Raw genomic sequence first — 14,522 nt, forward strand, 5'->3', positions numbered from 1 at the left:
TACGGTTGGTTTGATGTGAATCTGATAACTGAGATTTCTATACACTTTTTCATACATCAGGGACAAAGAATATTCTTAAATACATGTATTTGATCTGTTAAACAATGATAACGATAGCCAATAACCTCTAGCTAATAATTTAATCTCGTAGAATGTCTATATCGACCTCTACTAGCTTACGGTAAATTAAAAAGAAGCGTAATCACTTCTGTGAGAAATTGACCTTAGCCAATGAAGTTCCTTGTCAATGAGGATAACTGCAATATAACCCATGAGTGGTACTTATTTTTTTAAGAAACCTTGACAATAGTCTACTGAAAACTCTGACTTCTTAAAAATTAGTTTCATGATTTGTTGACGCGCGTTTATAACTGTGCAGGTTTAAAAAATGTTTTAACTAAAGAATCTAAAGTAGCCAAAGGGAAAAAAGGTAGAATTTATGATATTTTTTTTTCATTTTTATTTATATATTTATAATTATGATAATAATAATAATTTGGAAATAAGTATTATCGATCAGGCGATTCCAGTATCAATCTCATGAAAGCCTCAAAAACAACAGTTTTAGTTCGATCATACACTGATGATCTTGTGCTCAGGTTTAATAGGCATGTTTCATCATGGCTTGAAATCTATTCTGCTAACCTGCATTTTTACGTATCTGAAGTAATTAGAAGGAATTGATCTAGTAGAAACAATACGTAATTTTAAAATATCATCCGCCTGGTGAGGCTATGCCCTTAGCCAAACACAAAATATCATACATTTTTATACTAAATATTTAAAGCCAGAAACAGATGTAAACGGCACATTTATTGTTGCATCGATACGGCTTAAAACTGTTATAATCACATTTGACAACGCAGAATACATATTATACACGTAAGTTTGTTGACATTAATAGCTTTAAGTTTACACTAAACTGGCTACTGTGCCGTTAACGCTTCTTGACAAGCTTTTTAAAGTCGCTGCTCTCTGTGGGGACTGAGCCACTAGTGTTGTATCGGGTCCAGTGAAGCTCTTTCCAAACTTCCTCGTCTGCGGGATTTAACCTAAGAGCCCTTTGAAAGGCTTTTAAGGCAAGGTGAGGCTCTCCAAAAACTAACAAAGCCCGAGCGTGTGTATGGTGCGCCTCCCACCATAGCGGATTTAGCTTGATAGAGGCATCACAGCAACGAATCGCATCGTAATCTCGACGCAACTCCATGAGGATCTGGAAGTGGTTAATATAAGTTGTCAAAAACAATAATACAGTAATGTACTTGCTTGGTGACAACTACGGCAGTTGTATAGCCATAGTTCAAAGCCACTCGTAGAGATACTATAATTGTTAAGCGTAGTATCTATTAACACTGATTGCAACATTTAGAAACCTTCGCAACGTATCTAAATTGCTGCATTGTAAAAAAAGACGACAGTCCAAAAAGCGAAGGCAAAACCAAAATAAATTAAAGTTTAATTTGGAAAGGTCCTCGTGATTCAATTTAAAAACAAAAGCGTACCTGAGCCTTCATTTCGAAAACTTTTTCATCACATCTTCGCGCCAACAGCTCATCGATGAGCCCCAATGCAGAACCCCATAGTTCCTTCTGGCACATGGAGTCTATGCGATCGACAGTTATGCGAAATTCTTCATCGGTGATTAAGTTAACCCTTTTACGACTTCCGCGTCCAATATGACGGTTCGATGACACAAAATTTTTGTCGCCAACGGCCTGACCACGTTCTTCGTAGGAACGATAGTTCTTAAATTCCATGAAGTCCATCGGAACAGTGTCCTCCTCATCATTGTCATTGGAAATCCAACACGATACATTCAGACGAGGTGCCCGTCTTTTCCAAATTGAAGAACCCTGAACTGATGACATGGCAGCTTCGACCACCATAATGACGTCGATTGGAAAGACTGATAAATGTTCCACTACTTTAACTAAGTATCTTATCAGAAGTTAAACAAAAATCAAAAACGTATGTGGCTTGAAAACGAGTATGCTCAGAGTGGAATTTTCGCATGTGACACAATATTTTCGGGAGGCCGCGGTATAGAATAAAAAAAAGCCTTCTTGTTAAATGGATCATACTGAAATGCAAGCCAAGTAACCTTGTAAATTCGTAATCTTAATCGAACTTTCAAAGATTTGTAGGCAGCTACTTTTTTTTTTCTAAGTGCATACCGTGCTGTCAGGAATAATTATCAGGACAGTACACTTCGACACCCATGCCTCAATTTTCCGCACACAAAAAGGCAACACAATTTATTGTTTTCTAAATTTCTTATACATTTTTGTCATTTCGAATCACAGTATACATTTTAGGGTCGTTGGTTGATATTTTATAGGTAGCCTTTAATTGTAAGAAACGAATGGTCAAACGTAATATAAAGCTCACAGCATAGAGCTCAAAAAAAATTTCGTGGAACTCCAAAGGCTTATTGCTTTATTGAGACACGGAATCTTCGACCCTGACATATACGTGAATCCGAAGTGGAAATCGGTTTGGCCTTTTTAAAACTTCCTTCTCTAGGATATCCAAGTTATGTGTGTGAATCTAAGCTAAAAATTTCGCCTTTACATATGATACTGCACCTTCTTCGTTATTTCCCAATCACTCTCATTACACAACCTTGTTATTAAAGGAAAAATTCTCAACAAACAGAACAATTCACAATATAACACCACCCATCCTCGACTAGCTAAGCCAGCACTGTGTACAGGGGTAACAAGGATGTCACAGGTGCATACTGAATTAAAACAATCGATTTGCGTAGCAGTTTCGGCACTATACCTCGTAATTTTCAAGAAAAAGCACGATAAGTGTTTACAGTCACCGCCCACTAATTAAATTACGGATACAGTAAAGACTGAAATTTAGACGCCATTGTTACTGTCTTAAATTGCCTCTAAAGTCCTATCTTCTATAGAAATACCAAATACAGCCTTTTAATATAGCTACGTGACAAACACAACTTACAGTACCATTTCCATTTTCTACACTTGGCTATATTTTTCCGAAGTCAATGTTTCAGTTACATGAAAATATGAACTACGTTTCTATTTATGAGAAAGCACAATTATTTCCAAACAAGTCTGGCTACTATCGTAATATCGGGTTAGAGATTAAGCCACGGGAATAATAACAAGAGAGCTAGTTCTTTAAAATCTTCACTAGTGTGTTAAACATTTTATACCAGAACATGCCGCCCCCTATTTCGCGAAGTATACGAAATAGCAAACAAAAAATAACATCACCACCATTTGTAATTAGAAACCAATTTTCAATAATAAAAAAAAACAATAAAAAAAAAAGAAAAAACAGTTAGCCATACCTTATATTTCTTTTAGAGTACTCGCCAACGCTGGATCTGTACTTATTATAATAAATAATTTGGAATTTTAACGCACGAATACTCACTAAACAATCTTTGTTTTTGAACTATCAGCTGGTTATGCGACCCTCTCCATAAAATATAAGAGACGGCACACGCGCAACATTGTCAGCCCAGGAGAGTAGGGAGTTCAAACTTCGCGGGCTCCGCTTTTCTCTCCTTTTCAAATTAATTTGCAAAAGCACAAGGTCAGCAATTATGTGTTAATTCTGTCATCGCCATTATAAATGGAGATATGAGCCCACATGTTAGTCACGAAACTCAATAAATCGACAAACGAATAAAGGGCCTTAACACGAAGAGAACGGTCCGTCAGAGTGGCCGCCACGTTGATTTGTGGGAATTCAAAAATTAAATTCTCGTTGTGTAGTATTTACTGCTACCAGATCTTGTGCTCACTGTTTAAGAAAATTGAATCCTTTGTGCGCCATGTGAATTTCTGAGATAATTCTATATCTCTAAAATAAGGTGACCCTTATTAGTTAAAAGTGATTCAACGCTAGCCTCCGCTGAAGTAAGTTTTTTTTTATCAACGTTTGCTTTGAAATTGTCTAGACTGCTAGTAGAATCCTATGCGTTACACGGTACGTTCGGTACTCTTTTTGGCAGATTAGTTGTATTTTTTCAAATAAATGCAATACAAACTCGTGTATATATGTTGCAAAGAAGCATGAGATTAATTTATCGTTCTTACGGCAGCACTGCTACAAGCGTGTACAGTACAGATTCCAATTTTAATAATTCAATAAACATCGGCCTACATTTATGAATTCAACAGACAAACATCACGTCCAAACATTATTTTGTTACTGTAAGCACAGGGAGATACTCTTCATAAAACTGTAACCACTTAATTTTAGTTTTAATTGTAGGTTGTAATTCTTATTTCAGTGTTTTTAGAAAATAGACCATTTGCAACAACACTCGTTTGGCTTGCGCAGTAAACATGGTAGCATAAGGTGAAAAGGTATACAAGAATAAAATTATGAGCCCAATAGTATACCAACAATTTAGTGTATTTCTTAAATGTTTATGGTAAATAAAGCTGAAATTGCACTAACGTTCGATCCTCGTACTTGCGTAACTTTTCAGATGGCATTACGAATTGAGGCAAATCCAATTTCGGGAAGCTGCATTGTAGAAAAGCTGCACGCTGATGGAAGCATCGCATCTCGCCAATCGTTTCGTAACGTCACAGCTTCAATTTGTAGAAATGCTTTGAAGGACGTTATGGTGAGAGATAACGCTTTAACCTTGACCCATGATCATGTTGTGGTGTTCCGGTAGCTTTTCAATACTGCTTGAGAATAGGGCTCTTTTTTCAAGCATTGTCTGCTCTATAGAGCAGAACGTCGTATCAAATAGAGCCCCACGTAAAATGAGATTGCTATTGTGCACATGAGCGTCTATAAATGCATAGATATGAAACCGGGTTATCCATACAAGGATCAAAATACTATCACAAGAATGCTCACGCTTAGACTATCCTAAGTCATTATTTGATCACTTTTAATTTAATGACACACGTTGCACAGAACAATTCAATCGTCATTATCATTTGTCTTACAGAAAAACCAAAGGGGTTATTCTTAACCATTTTTTTCTACTGAACCAGCTTTTTTACAGCGTAAATTTCTAACAGGTTGGTGTGTCTTTTAGGTGCGCATAGAAGCTCAAAAAATGGCAAAACTGCTTATACTTCCTATTGTAAGCGACAATGTGACTATTCATCGAAAATTCGTCAAAGATGGCAAAATGACCCTAGCTTTCAAGAAGCAGCTAATCCGGGTGATGTTTTCAAACTGTGCGGCCAGCACGCTGTCAACTTTCGTGAAAATGCTTATTATAAAAACCACTGTAATCACACCAGATAGACCGAAAATTGCCCTGCGCGAGAAACAGCTGCAACAGAATCAAGGAATAGAAAATATCTCACCCCTGCTTGTAACCCGTGGTGGTGCTTTGGTTCGTAAAGGGGGAGCCTCTCCATTGAAAACACCGAACTCGAAACGAATTAGAACAATCAGTGCAAACGATAAAGAGACCTGCGGTCCCGTAGGGCGCATGTTACACGCGATGCCGATTTCTCTCTCTAAAGAACAACGCGAAGTTTTGGCTTTGGTGAAAAGTGGCGCATCTATATTTTTTACTGGTTCTGCGGGAACCGGTAAGACCTTCTTGTTGAGACGAATTATCAGCTCACTTTCGCCCAATTCTACGTTCGTTACCGCGAGTACCGGTATTGCTGCCAGCCATTTAGGAGGCTCAACAGTGCATTCTTTTGCCGGTAGGTCCATATAGCAAAAATAGCTTTCATTCAGTAAATAGTTTATCGCAAAAATGGTTTTCTTTAGCGTATGGTTCGAGTACACTGTTAGCGCTATATTTTGCTGCTTGAAGAAAGTCATAACTTACTTGCTATGCTCCAGGAATCGGCTTTGGAGGTGCAACCGTTTCTTCTTTAGCAGAAAAGACCCGTAAGAGCCCTGCAATGACAAACTGGAAACGATGTCGACATCTAATTATTGATGAGATCTCACTGTTGGATGGGACTTATTTTGAAAAACTCGAGGCGGTGGCGCGTATCCTTAAGAATACTGACAAGCCGTTTGGTGGAATTCAGGTTATCTTATCTGGAGATTTCTTCCAGTTGCCACCCGTAAGTAAAACAGGGCAGAGAAAGTTTGTGTTCCAGACCAAATGTTGGAACGACGTTATAAACAAGATCTACGAATTAAAAGAAGTTCATCGACAGAAAGACCGCCAATTCGTCTCAATCTTGCAGGAGATTCGCATGGGAAGGTAAGCTAAGGTTTTTTCGCCACTACTGAGTGCAGATTTTAGATACGCTGGTGAAAAAACTCAAAAAAGGTTTACACGAAATGACTGTGAAGCTATTTTTGGCGAATCCAAGCTGCTTACGGAAAGCTCTCTAACACTTTATATCCGTTAGTCACGGTGTGGTTATTTAATTATGCGATTACCATTGTAACGCAAAGTTTGACTCCGCTAAAGGCACAAGCTGCTATTTCTATATTCAATTATAGTGTGCTCCTCAATTTTAGGTGTTCTGACGACAGTGCCAAAACCCTAATAAGTACTGTACTAAACAAGGTGGACGGTGATGGAATCCTTGCGACAAAACTGTCAACACACAACGTCGACGTAGATGCCCTCAACGAACAGTTTTTCAGACGGCTGCCGGGAGAAACGAAGGTTTTCAAGTCCAGCGACTCTGTTGAAAGCATGAAGATATTTCTAGATAGTCATTTGCCTATTCAGGATGTTTTGCGCCTGAAGGTTGGCGCCCAGGTTATGCTAGTAAAGAATACGAAAGTAGCTGATGGTTTGGCTAACGGAAGTCGGGGTGTGGTAACTGGGTTCGATAAAGTTGGACTGCCTATAGTTAAGTTCAGGAGAGGAATTACAACGTCGATCGGACCTGAAAAATGGACAATTACTGGATCAGGAGGTGCTTCGTTCAGTAGAAAACAGATTCCACTCAAGCTGGCTTGGGCTATGAGTATACATAAAAGTCAGGGCTTGACACTTGATGCAGTTGAGATCAGTTTGGCCAAGGTTTTTGAGTCGGGGCAGGCGTATGTCGCCCTTTCGCGTGCATCAAGCTTGCAAGGCCTTAAGGTGCTTGATTTCAAGCCCTCAGCAGTCCGCGCCGACCCACAGGTCATCGAATTCTACAGTCGAATCAGTCGAAACGGTGCCTAAGTTTGCCTGGTAAACGGACCGCTGACGAAGGGTGACATGGGCTAAGCAAAAGCCTAAGTAAACATTGTACGTCGTTGTGCGAGTACAATACGGGTTGTGTCTCTCATTGTTCGTGCATCATACTGACAGAACGTTTAGTAGTGTGGCCGTATTGAGCATACAATTCACTGGATTAGGAGGACAAGGACACAGGATGGATTACAGTCGATTATACAACATAGGAAACGTATTGGTACGGCTTCGACAATCGAAGCATAGAATCATTACAAGTTCATAAGTCATATCTCCCCATCATGTACATATATACAGGCTTATAAAATAATTACTGACTGGTCTATATGAGAAAAACAAATAGAAAGCGCTAAGTGAATGAATTATGGGAAGCGTTCGTCTACGCTCTTGACTCTTTTCCCGTATTACGTATTCGTGTACTGGCAATGAACTTCCAAGTGTGCAAATTATATGGACTTAATCATATATTAGAAGGACATTTCGACGAGAAAATCACGTTAAAGTTTTAGGCGAAAGCTAACTAGGGAGGAATTTTCTCCTACATACGTGTAGATTTACAACTTACATGCGACAATTATTGCAATTTACGTGCGACATTTATTAAAACTGCCGTTTTCAATCGCTTTCACCTAGAAATGATGAAAATTTATGAAATCCGGAGTTTCTATGTAATGCAACAAAATTCACTGATGGTTATGTTTTGCACAATACATACTGTCACAAATAATCATATAAAGACAAACACTAATAGTCATCGCAACGGTTGCTAATAAAAAAAAATACTCTATTAGCTTATTTTTACGTGAACGTATCTGGTTTTTACTTTGTTTTATTTGATTCTGCTATCAAACAGATTGGTACTTTATTGTTCTCTAAGCCACTGGCATAATCCAAATCCGATCTTTGTAGAAAAGTGCATCACATCGTTTCACACAGTCGATAATTTTGCCATTAAAGGTAAATTGGCATTAGTAGCCATGATAAACGATACGTGATTCGGTTCGAACCCACTATAAGCTTGCTGCGGAACTCACTTTGGAAGACGCACCCACGGACAGAAATTGGTTATTAGCAATGCTATTCTCATTCAGTTGTTTACATAGATTGTGCCGATTAATAAACACAGGCCACAGGGGCTACAACATTGCATATTGTTATAGGAGCATCGCTTTTCTAGAACAGTACGATTATCCTAACATCCGATCAAGCCAAAAAAGTTCTATGGTCAACAGTAAATCATATGATTTAGCCACAGACGCCAGTAAGTAGTGAAACATAGCCCTCATATTATGAATTTATTGAATCTGATGATTATCGAATTCGTAGCATACAATCAACGAGATGAGAACGACAAGTGTTATCGTGGGTGCTGGAAGTGACGGCGCGCAATTCTCAACCGCATCCACCACGACCACAGCGCTTCTTCGTTGGTCTCCAACCGCAAGAACCGCCGCTTCCCATTAACGGATTGTAGTCATCACCCCTCAGTGATGAAGTACCTGCGTTATGCGAGCTGGGCGGTCGCGCTTTGTTTATGTCGAGCAGACGCTCCTTTCGTTCAAGTTTCTCTTTGCGTTTTTGCTCTTCTCTCTCCTTTAAGCACGTACCACCAAAAAATAGAAAATGAAAAGACAAAACAACACAAAACTTAGACAGTAGAAATTAAAATTCCAACACGATACTAACGGAACTGTCAGGCCTAATCTATAATGTTTCTATGAGCTCATTACAGCCTTACGGATATAGATGAGAAAGAGGACGAAGCAAACGTATTCTATCAATTTTCTGCCAAGTAACTACAATTTACCTAAACACAGCTTTATAGTATTAAGTAAGTAACTAGACAGCAATAATTGTATCCATCATGATAGAACGAAGTCTAACATTTTAGGCGATTATTGTTATAGCCATGTGAATCGTACGATTTCTCTATAAAAGCGTGAGCAAGGTAGAAAATAATCAAGCCAACTTTTATTGAAAACATAGAAAAGTTCTTCCTAAGGAAACATTGCAGTAAAGTGTATATATTACGCATCATCGAATCAATGTCACAGATGTTTGTAAATAATAAAGGTCATACTACTTGAAACAGAACTATATTTCAATTTATATAGTTCTCCACTCCAAAAGTAGTCAACCACTTAACTGGTTTAGATGTTTCCTTCCACTATTACAAAAACAGCAGTTTTGTTCCTGCGTCTGCCTCAGATACACAAAGCAATAACGGTAGTTTGAAATATCCTCGTAAATAGTTTACCGTTCACTTTTATATCGTCACAGGGCGTTTTTTGTTAATTAACTATTTAAATCTGGTGGACTGTCACGGACAACCTAAGCGACAGTGGGGTACCCAAGTCAATGATAGCAAGTAAAGTTTGCTAGGTCATGTTACTCTATGAAATTATTGTATATTTTGTAGCTTGGTCAGTGGATTTACTACAACTCTATTGCCTACTCACCTTCATTTTAGCGCGGTTCACCTCGGCATTACGTTCCGCTTCTTCGATTAGACGTCTTCGAGCTTCTAAAATGTGTCTCCTTTGAGCATCGTCATCTCCCGATGTATTCTGGGGGGGTAAGGTAGCTCTTTCCGTTCTGAATAATCCAAACATAAATCCACTAGAAGGCATGCAGAGCCTATGTGATGATTTTTTATAAAGGTACACTACGAACAAAACGACCCCGATAATGAGCCATTCTCTAGGCCCAAGAAGCCCGTCAGCCTCTTCGCCGTAGTCGTCCTGCATGGCGGTTCTTCTAGTTCATTGCAAGAACCAATTCAAACACTGAAATCACCATTCCTATATTTGATCAAAGGCTAATGGCAGCTCTTAGTATAATCTGTGTGGAATCTAACCATGTGGAGATGACTAGCTTAAATGTGAATTGCGGTGTAAATAAGTTCACAAATGGCAAAAGACTCTAGTTGCTTTCCTGATCACCCACAGCTGACTGCTGGCTCTGCACAGGCGATATACACACAGTAGTACGTCGGATCAACAAACGTCAAATCAATTCTCCCGCTAAATTTGGCGGGGAAAATGGCCAAACGTCAGTGACTACACGCATAACGATCGTGTTTTTTTGGGCAAATTATGTTCAGGTCTTTTTCGGTAGACACATCTTATCTACTTGGTGGCACGTGTTGGCTGTTCAAGCAGTATGCTGTTTTCGTTGTGTATTTTTTTGGTCCTTTTTTGCTATATTTGTTGAAGCCAGTACTTCGGTGCAGCACCGATGACTGCTAATAGTAAGAAAAGGCTGGTAATCAACGGAATGCAGTCACCAGCGCTACCTGATTGTCGTAGGCGGCTATAGGATTTCAGTCTGTCGTGTTCGACTTGCGGGGCGGGCTCAGCGAGACAACAGCCCAAATGCCCAGATTGTTCCACGTGCTTTTCAGCTGGGCTTCAGTCGCGTCGGGTTATCTTCCAAAGGCGTTTCTATTCTTGCTGATTATTGTACTGAGCGCCGCTCACGGGGTGAGTGCTTTACCTAGATTTGCTGACAGATATCCGAAACTATTCCGTGGGAATTGCAATGAAGTGATTGGGAACACCAAGTTAACAGCATGTAAGCAGTATTTTAACAGAATTATGCGCGTTGTATGTATTAACGTGTGGAAAACTACTCAATGTGTTCTCTATATCGTCTGTTACGCTCGCATAGAGTTGACGATATCATTTAGATGCGTCACGTGGGCACTGTGTTGTAAGTTTTATATTCCAATGGTGATTAATGTACTTAAAAACATCAACAACTTAACATATTTTTATTATATGGAAAAACCTTAAGCTGCCATAGAATCATATTCGGATATGAGACAATTGACAGCATCGTTGCAGGGAGGTAATGAGATTAATCACGGCTTGCTTCTGGTTTAGCAGACCCTGTAGAAGATGGGTCGTTCGAAATCGAAAGTGGGCAATGGCAAATCTACCATTACCGCTAAAACAAGCAACAGTGGCCAACAGCTGACATTTAATACTGAATTGGGTCAACATATCCTCAAGAACCCACTTGTCATTCAGTCAATAGTCGAAAAAGCAGCAGTACGGAGTACCGATGTGGTTCTCGAAATCGGTCCTGGTACAGGTGAGCAGGCAATTAGGTTTGATGTAAGGCTTATTAAAATCGAAGAACGTTTTTTTTATGGATGCGGGATATTACCTGAAGCTATGCTCGATTCATTTCCCGGTGTCTCAATGGAGAATAGACTCAGGATAAATTTAATCAATGGAGTATTTTTTCCATTCCACAGTATTTGGAAATAATTTAAATAAATGTGGAGTGCAATAGATGTCAAGCTTTGCTGTTGACTTTAGTTTAGTCACAGAGATTTTGGGGACATCTTAAATTTATGCTTAAAATATCACTTAATGAGTTTTACTTTAATTTACTTTAATGTGTAAACTCAAGTAGAGGAGAAAGAACAGATTTTGCCTTGAGTTCTCTGAATAACATGTTTAACTGTTTTTTTACCAGGTACGCTTGCAGCATTTTTTTATACATACCTTATACATACCTGAATATGCGCGAACTAGCAGTTTGCTTGGGTACTGTATGTGTAACATCTGCGTCCTCAATTAATTGCTCCGCACAGGTAACATGACAGTTCGTCTCCTAGAAAAAGCCAAAAAAGTGATAGCCTGTGAGGTTGACCCCCGGATGGTTGCCGAACTGCAGAAACGCGTACAGTGTACTCCACTTCAGCCCAAGTTGCAGATCATTGTGGGCGACGTCATCAAAAACAACCTTCCATTCTTCGACCTTTGTGTGGCTAACATGCCCTATCAAATATCGTCTCCCTTCGTTTTTAAGTTGCTTCTCCATCGACCATTCTTCCGCTGCGCCGTTCTTATGTTTCAGAAGGAATTCGCGGAGCGATTAGTCGCCAAGCCTGGAGACAAACTATATTGCAGGTGAGGCGACTGAAGGCGACTTATGATCATAGTATGGCAGGCAATGGAATTTCAGTGCAAGAAAACTTAATTATAGTAAGTTGTCTCGCATTTAACTCAACAATGCTTAACAACAATTAATTAATGTTGACGTCACATATGTTAGGCGTATTGCAAAATTTGACGCTTATTTTTTTTGTCATTTTTTAACATTTCAAAGGTTATCGGTCAATACCCAACTTCTGGCCCGGATTGACATTATAATGAAGGTCGGCAAGAATAATTTCCGACCTCCACCAAAGGTTGAATCTGCTGTTGTTCGCCTTGAACCTCGGAACCCGCCCCCGAACATTGATTATGCCTCATGGGATGGTCTGCTCCGGATTTGTTTTGTTAGGAAAAACAAAACTCTTTCGGCCAGCTTTAACCAAACTTCAATTCTTCACATGCTTGAGAAAAACTATATAGCAGTGGCCGCACTGAAAGGCAGTGGTGGAATTCCTACGAACTTTTTAATCAAGGAGCTAGTCAGCGAATGCCTAGGTGCCTATGCACAGAAACGTGCCAGACAATTAGATCTCGACGACTTCCTTCAGTTGTTGCTCAACTTTACGAGCAAAGGTATTCATTTCAACATGATCTAAGTCTGTTATGATCTGAAGGTTATATTAGGCTAGCTTATGGAGATTATGGCGAACGAAAAATTATACGCGCAATCATGCACAACCTGCTGCAATTCCAATTGTGTCATACAAAAAAGTTCGTTACTCCCTGCGGCTACCACTTCATGTGACCATTCGTTATGATTCGTGTTGTAGATCTAAGCAGGAAGCAAATTAGAGTGAATAAATACAAATACCAGGGTTGCTGTCGACGTTCTACTTGTACATATGTTTGTGTTTATTTACATTTACAAGTATTTGTATCATGTATTATTCTTATACATACATTTAAATTATGGGTAATATTACGATTAATAAATATAATAAAAGACTCGATATTGCTGTTACTGTTGATTGTATTTTAGATGTGCACATGTGGGTGTTATCATGAAACTGCTAATGGTATCCATTACACGAACCATTAGGACTTACAGCTTAGATAATTTGCAGTAAAAGAACATGTCAGAAAGAAAGGACAAGGGTTCTACTATCAAGCTTTACCATAACGGGTATAAGGGTATGAAGTAGATACAAGAGTTAAAACCAATATGTTATCAGAGTGCGCAGAAGGTCGCAAAATCAGCTTGTTTGACAATACTAATAGAAATACATCATACCAATCGCATCGCTAGAAGGACCGTCCAGTCTTTCATTACCTGCTTTCATAGGTTCTTTTACACCGTGAAGGGAATTTAAGGCGGCAGTCGACGGATCTGAATTTGTGAAAATGAAAGAATGAAGTTTTGCCATCCGATTATGATGTCGTCCCAGATAAGAACTTATGATATTGACAATTGACGCGACGAATGTAGAAAGAGCGGTTTCGCTGCTTGAAATAAAAGTCCTAGCTTTTCGGAGTGACTATTTAGGCGTTTTTAGCCGCCCTATAAGTATACTGTTCAAAAGGATAGAGCATATATGAATTCACGTACTGTACGTATCCGTATGACATGTTGATGCTATTTTACTAGGTCTAGCTATTGCATATTTAGAAAAATATTTGGGTTCACATATTTACTCATTTCAACTTCTTCCGAGCATTCTCACACGTACTATCCTCTACACCTGACATATTTTCAGATTTATAATTGTTCTCAGTAGAAGGACAAAGCCTTGAGTATCTTTATCAGAGTGTTTACGGTGTGAAATATCGCGTTTTAGTATTAACTGAAGAACTATCATTGCTTGCACCGCAACAGCTGTTTGTGAGTAAAAAACTGTTTCTAACTGTTTGATATTAGATATTGAGCGTTTGATTTGGCGTGACTTTGCGTCGAAAACATCCTCCTTAAATAATAATAAATAATTAGTGGGGATTTTCTGCAACGCATCTTACCTTCATTATTAATAGAGATTAAATTATCGGTATAAAACAAGTATTGATATTCAAACCACGCCTTAAAAATGTAGACAGTTTTTGTTTTTGAATTGGGTAGGTTCTCTTATATACGGTAGGGATATATCTTAAGCATGTCTGTCTGAGGTCAATTGCAGGCCCAAAAAAAACCTGAAATTCTGGTATCCTGTGAGGCTATGCGGTGTTTTTAGATCTGTCCATCTTTGGGTTAGTTGCGCCTCGGGCTCGTATTTATTTTCTTCCTATTAATAGGACAGTGGAGTCGGTAGGCTGAAAATAACGAGATTAAAGTTGATTGAACCTGATTTCAGTGTAGATGTATCTGTGTGGAACGACAGAATTTTAACAGCTGGTGGCGGGTTTTTTACCAAGGCCGAATTATTATCATGATTATAAGCCAACATGAAGAGGATTCCTTAAGACGAATAAGCGCGAATTGAGATACCGATAACGAATTTGTAAAGAGGCCACACACTCGC

The 14,522-nt window shown here is 39.0% G+C and overlaps 4 protein-coding genes across 14 annotated transcripts; 2 read left to right on the top strand and 2 right to left on the bottom strand.

Annotated features, from left to right (window-relative positions):
- Positions 1-794: 794 nt before the first annotated feature.
- Positions 795-5,924, bottom strand: LOC111269858 (tetratricopeptide repeat protein 33). Of its 7 annotated transcripts, none has more exons than XM_086972255.1 (3): positions 5,801-5,924; positions 1,503-1,906; positions 795-1,213 (listed from the first exon to the last, which is right to left on the bottom strand). In XM_086972255.1, exons 2-3 carry the CDS (start codon positions 1,884-1,886, stop codon positions 938-940), a joined length of 660 nt encoding a protein of 219 aa, XP_086828381.1. In that variant the 5' UTR covers positions 1,887-1,906; positions 5,801-5,924; the 3' UTR covers positions 795-937. The 7 variants fall into 7 exon arrangements, with proteins under 7 accessions (XP_086828381.1, XP_086828379.1, XP_086828382.1 ...); XM_086972253.1 differs by lacking the exon at positions 5,801-5,924 and adding an exon at positions 4,447-4,566; XM_086972256.1 differs by lacking the exon at positions 5,801-5,924 and adding an exon at positions 4,462-4,519.
- Positions 3,577-7,930, top strand: Pif1 (Pif1 DNA helicase). Of its 2 annotated transcripts, none has more exons than XM_022849729.2 (5): positions 3,577-3,899; positions 4,478-4,618; positions 5,045-5,672; positions 5,815-6,187; positions 6,433-7,930. In XM_022849729.2, the coding sequence occupies exons 2-5, from the start codon at positions 4,478-4,480 to the stop codon at positions 7,109-7,111; spliced, it is 1,821 nt and encodes a 606-aa protein (XP_022705464.1). In that variant the 5' UTR covers positions 3,577-3,899; the 3' UTR covers positions 7,112-7,930. The 2 variants fall into 2 exon arrangements, with proteins under 2 accessions (XP_022705464.1, XP_022705466.1); XM_022849731.2 differs by having other exon boundaries at positions 6,451-7,930.
- Positions 7,916-10,089, bottom strand: LOC111269859 (uncharacterized). The gene is made up of 2 exons (XM_022849742.2): positions 9,583-10,089; positions 7,916-8,716 (listed from the first exon to the last, which is right to left on the bottom strand). The coding sequence occupies exons 1-2, from the start codon at positions 9,868-9,870 to the stop codon at positions 8,516-8,518; spliced, it is 489 nt and encodes a 162-aa protein (XP_022705477.1). The 5' UTR covers positions 9,871-10,089; the 3' UTR covers positions 7,916-8,515.
- Positions 10,090-10,226: 137 nt separating this feature from the next.
- Positions 10,227-12,911, top strand: LOC111269857 (putative dimethyladenosine transferase). Of its 4 annotated transcripts, none has more exons than XM_022849737.2 (4): positions 10,227-10,605; positions 10,969-11,218; positions 11,727-12,045; positions 12,245-12,911. In XM_022849737.2, exons 2-4 carry the CDS (start codon positions 11,023-11,025, stop codon positions 12,666-12,668), a joined length of 939 nt encoding a protein of 312 aa, XP_022705472.1. In that variant the 5' UTR covers positions 10,227-10,605; positions 10,969-11,022; the 3' UTR covers positions 12,669-12,911. The 4 variants fall into 4 exon arrangements, with proteins under 4 accessions (XP_022705472.1, XP_022705473.1, XP_022705471.1 ...); XM_022849738.2 differs by having other exon boundaries at positions 11,008-11,218; XM_022849736.2 differs by having other exon boundaries at positions 11,011-11,218.
- Positions 12,912-14,522: the final 1,611 nt, after the last annotated feature.

The sequence above is a fragment of the Varroa jacobsoni genome, unplaced genomic scaffold (genome assembly GCF_002532875.2).
Source record: "Varroa jacobsoni isolate VJ856 unplaced genomic scaffold, vjacob_1.0 scaffold_1421, whole genome shotgun sequence".
Taxonomy (NCBI): domain Eukaryota; kingdom Metazoa; phylum Arthropoda; class Arachnida; order Mesostigmata; family Varroidae; genus Varroa; species Varroa jacobsoni.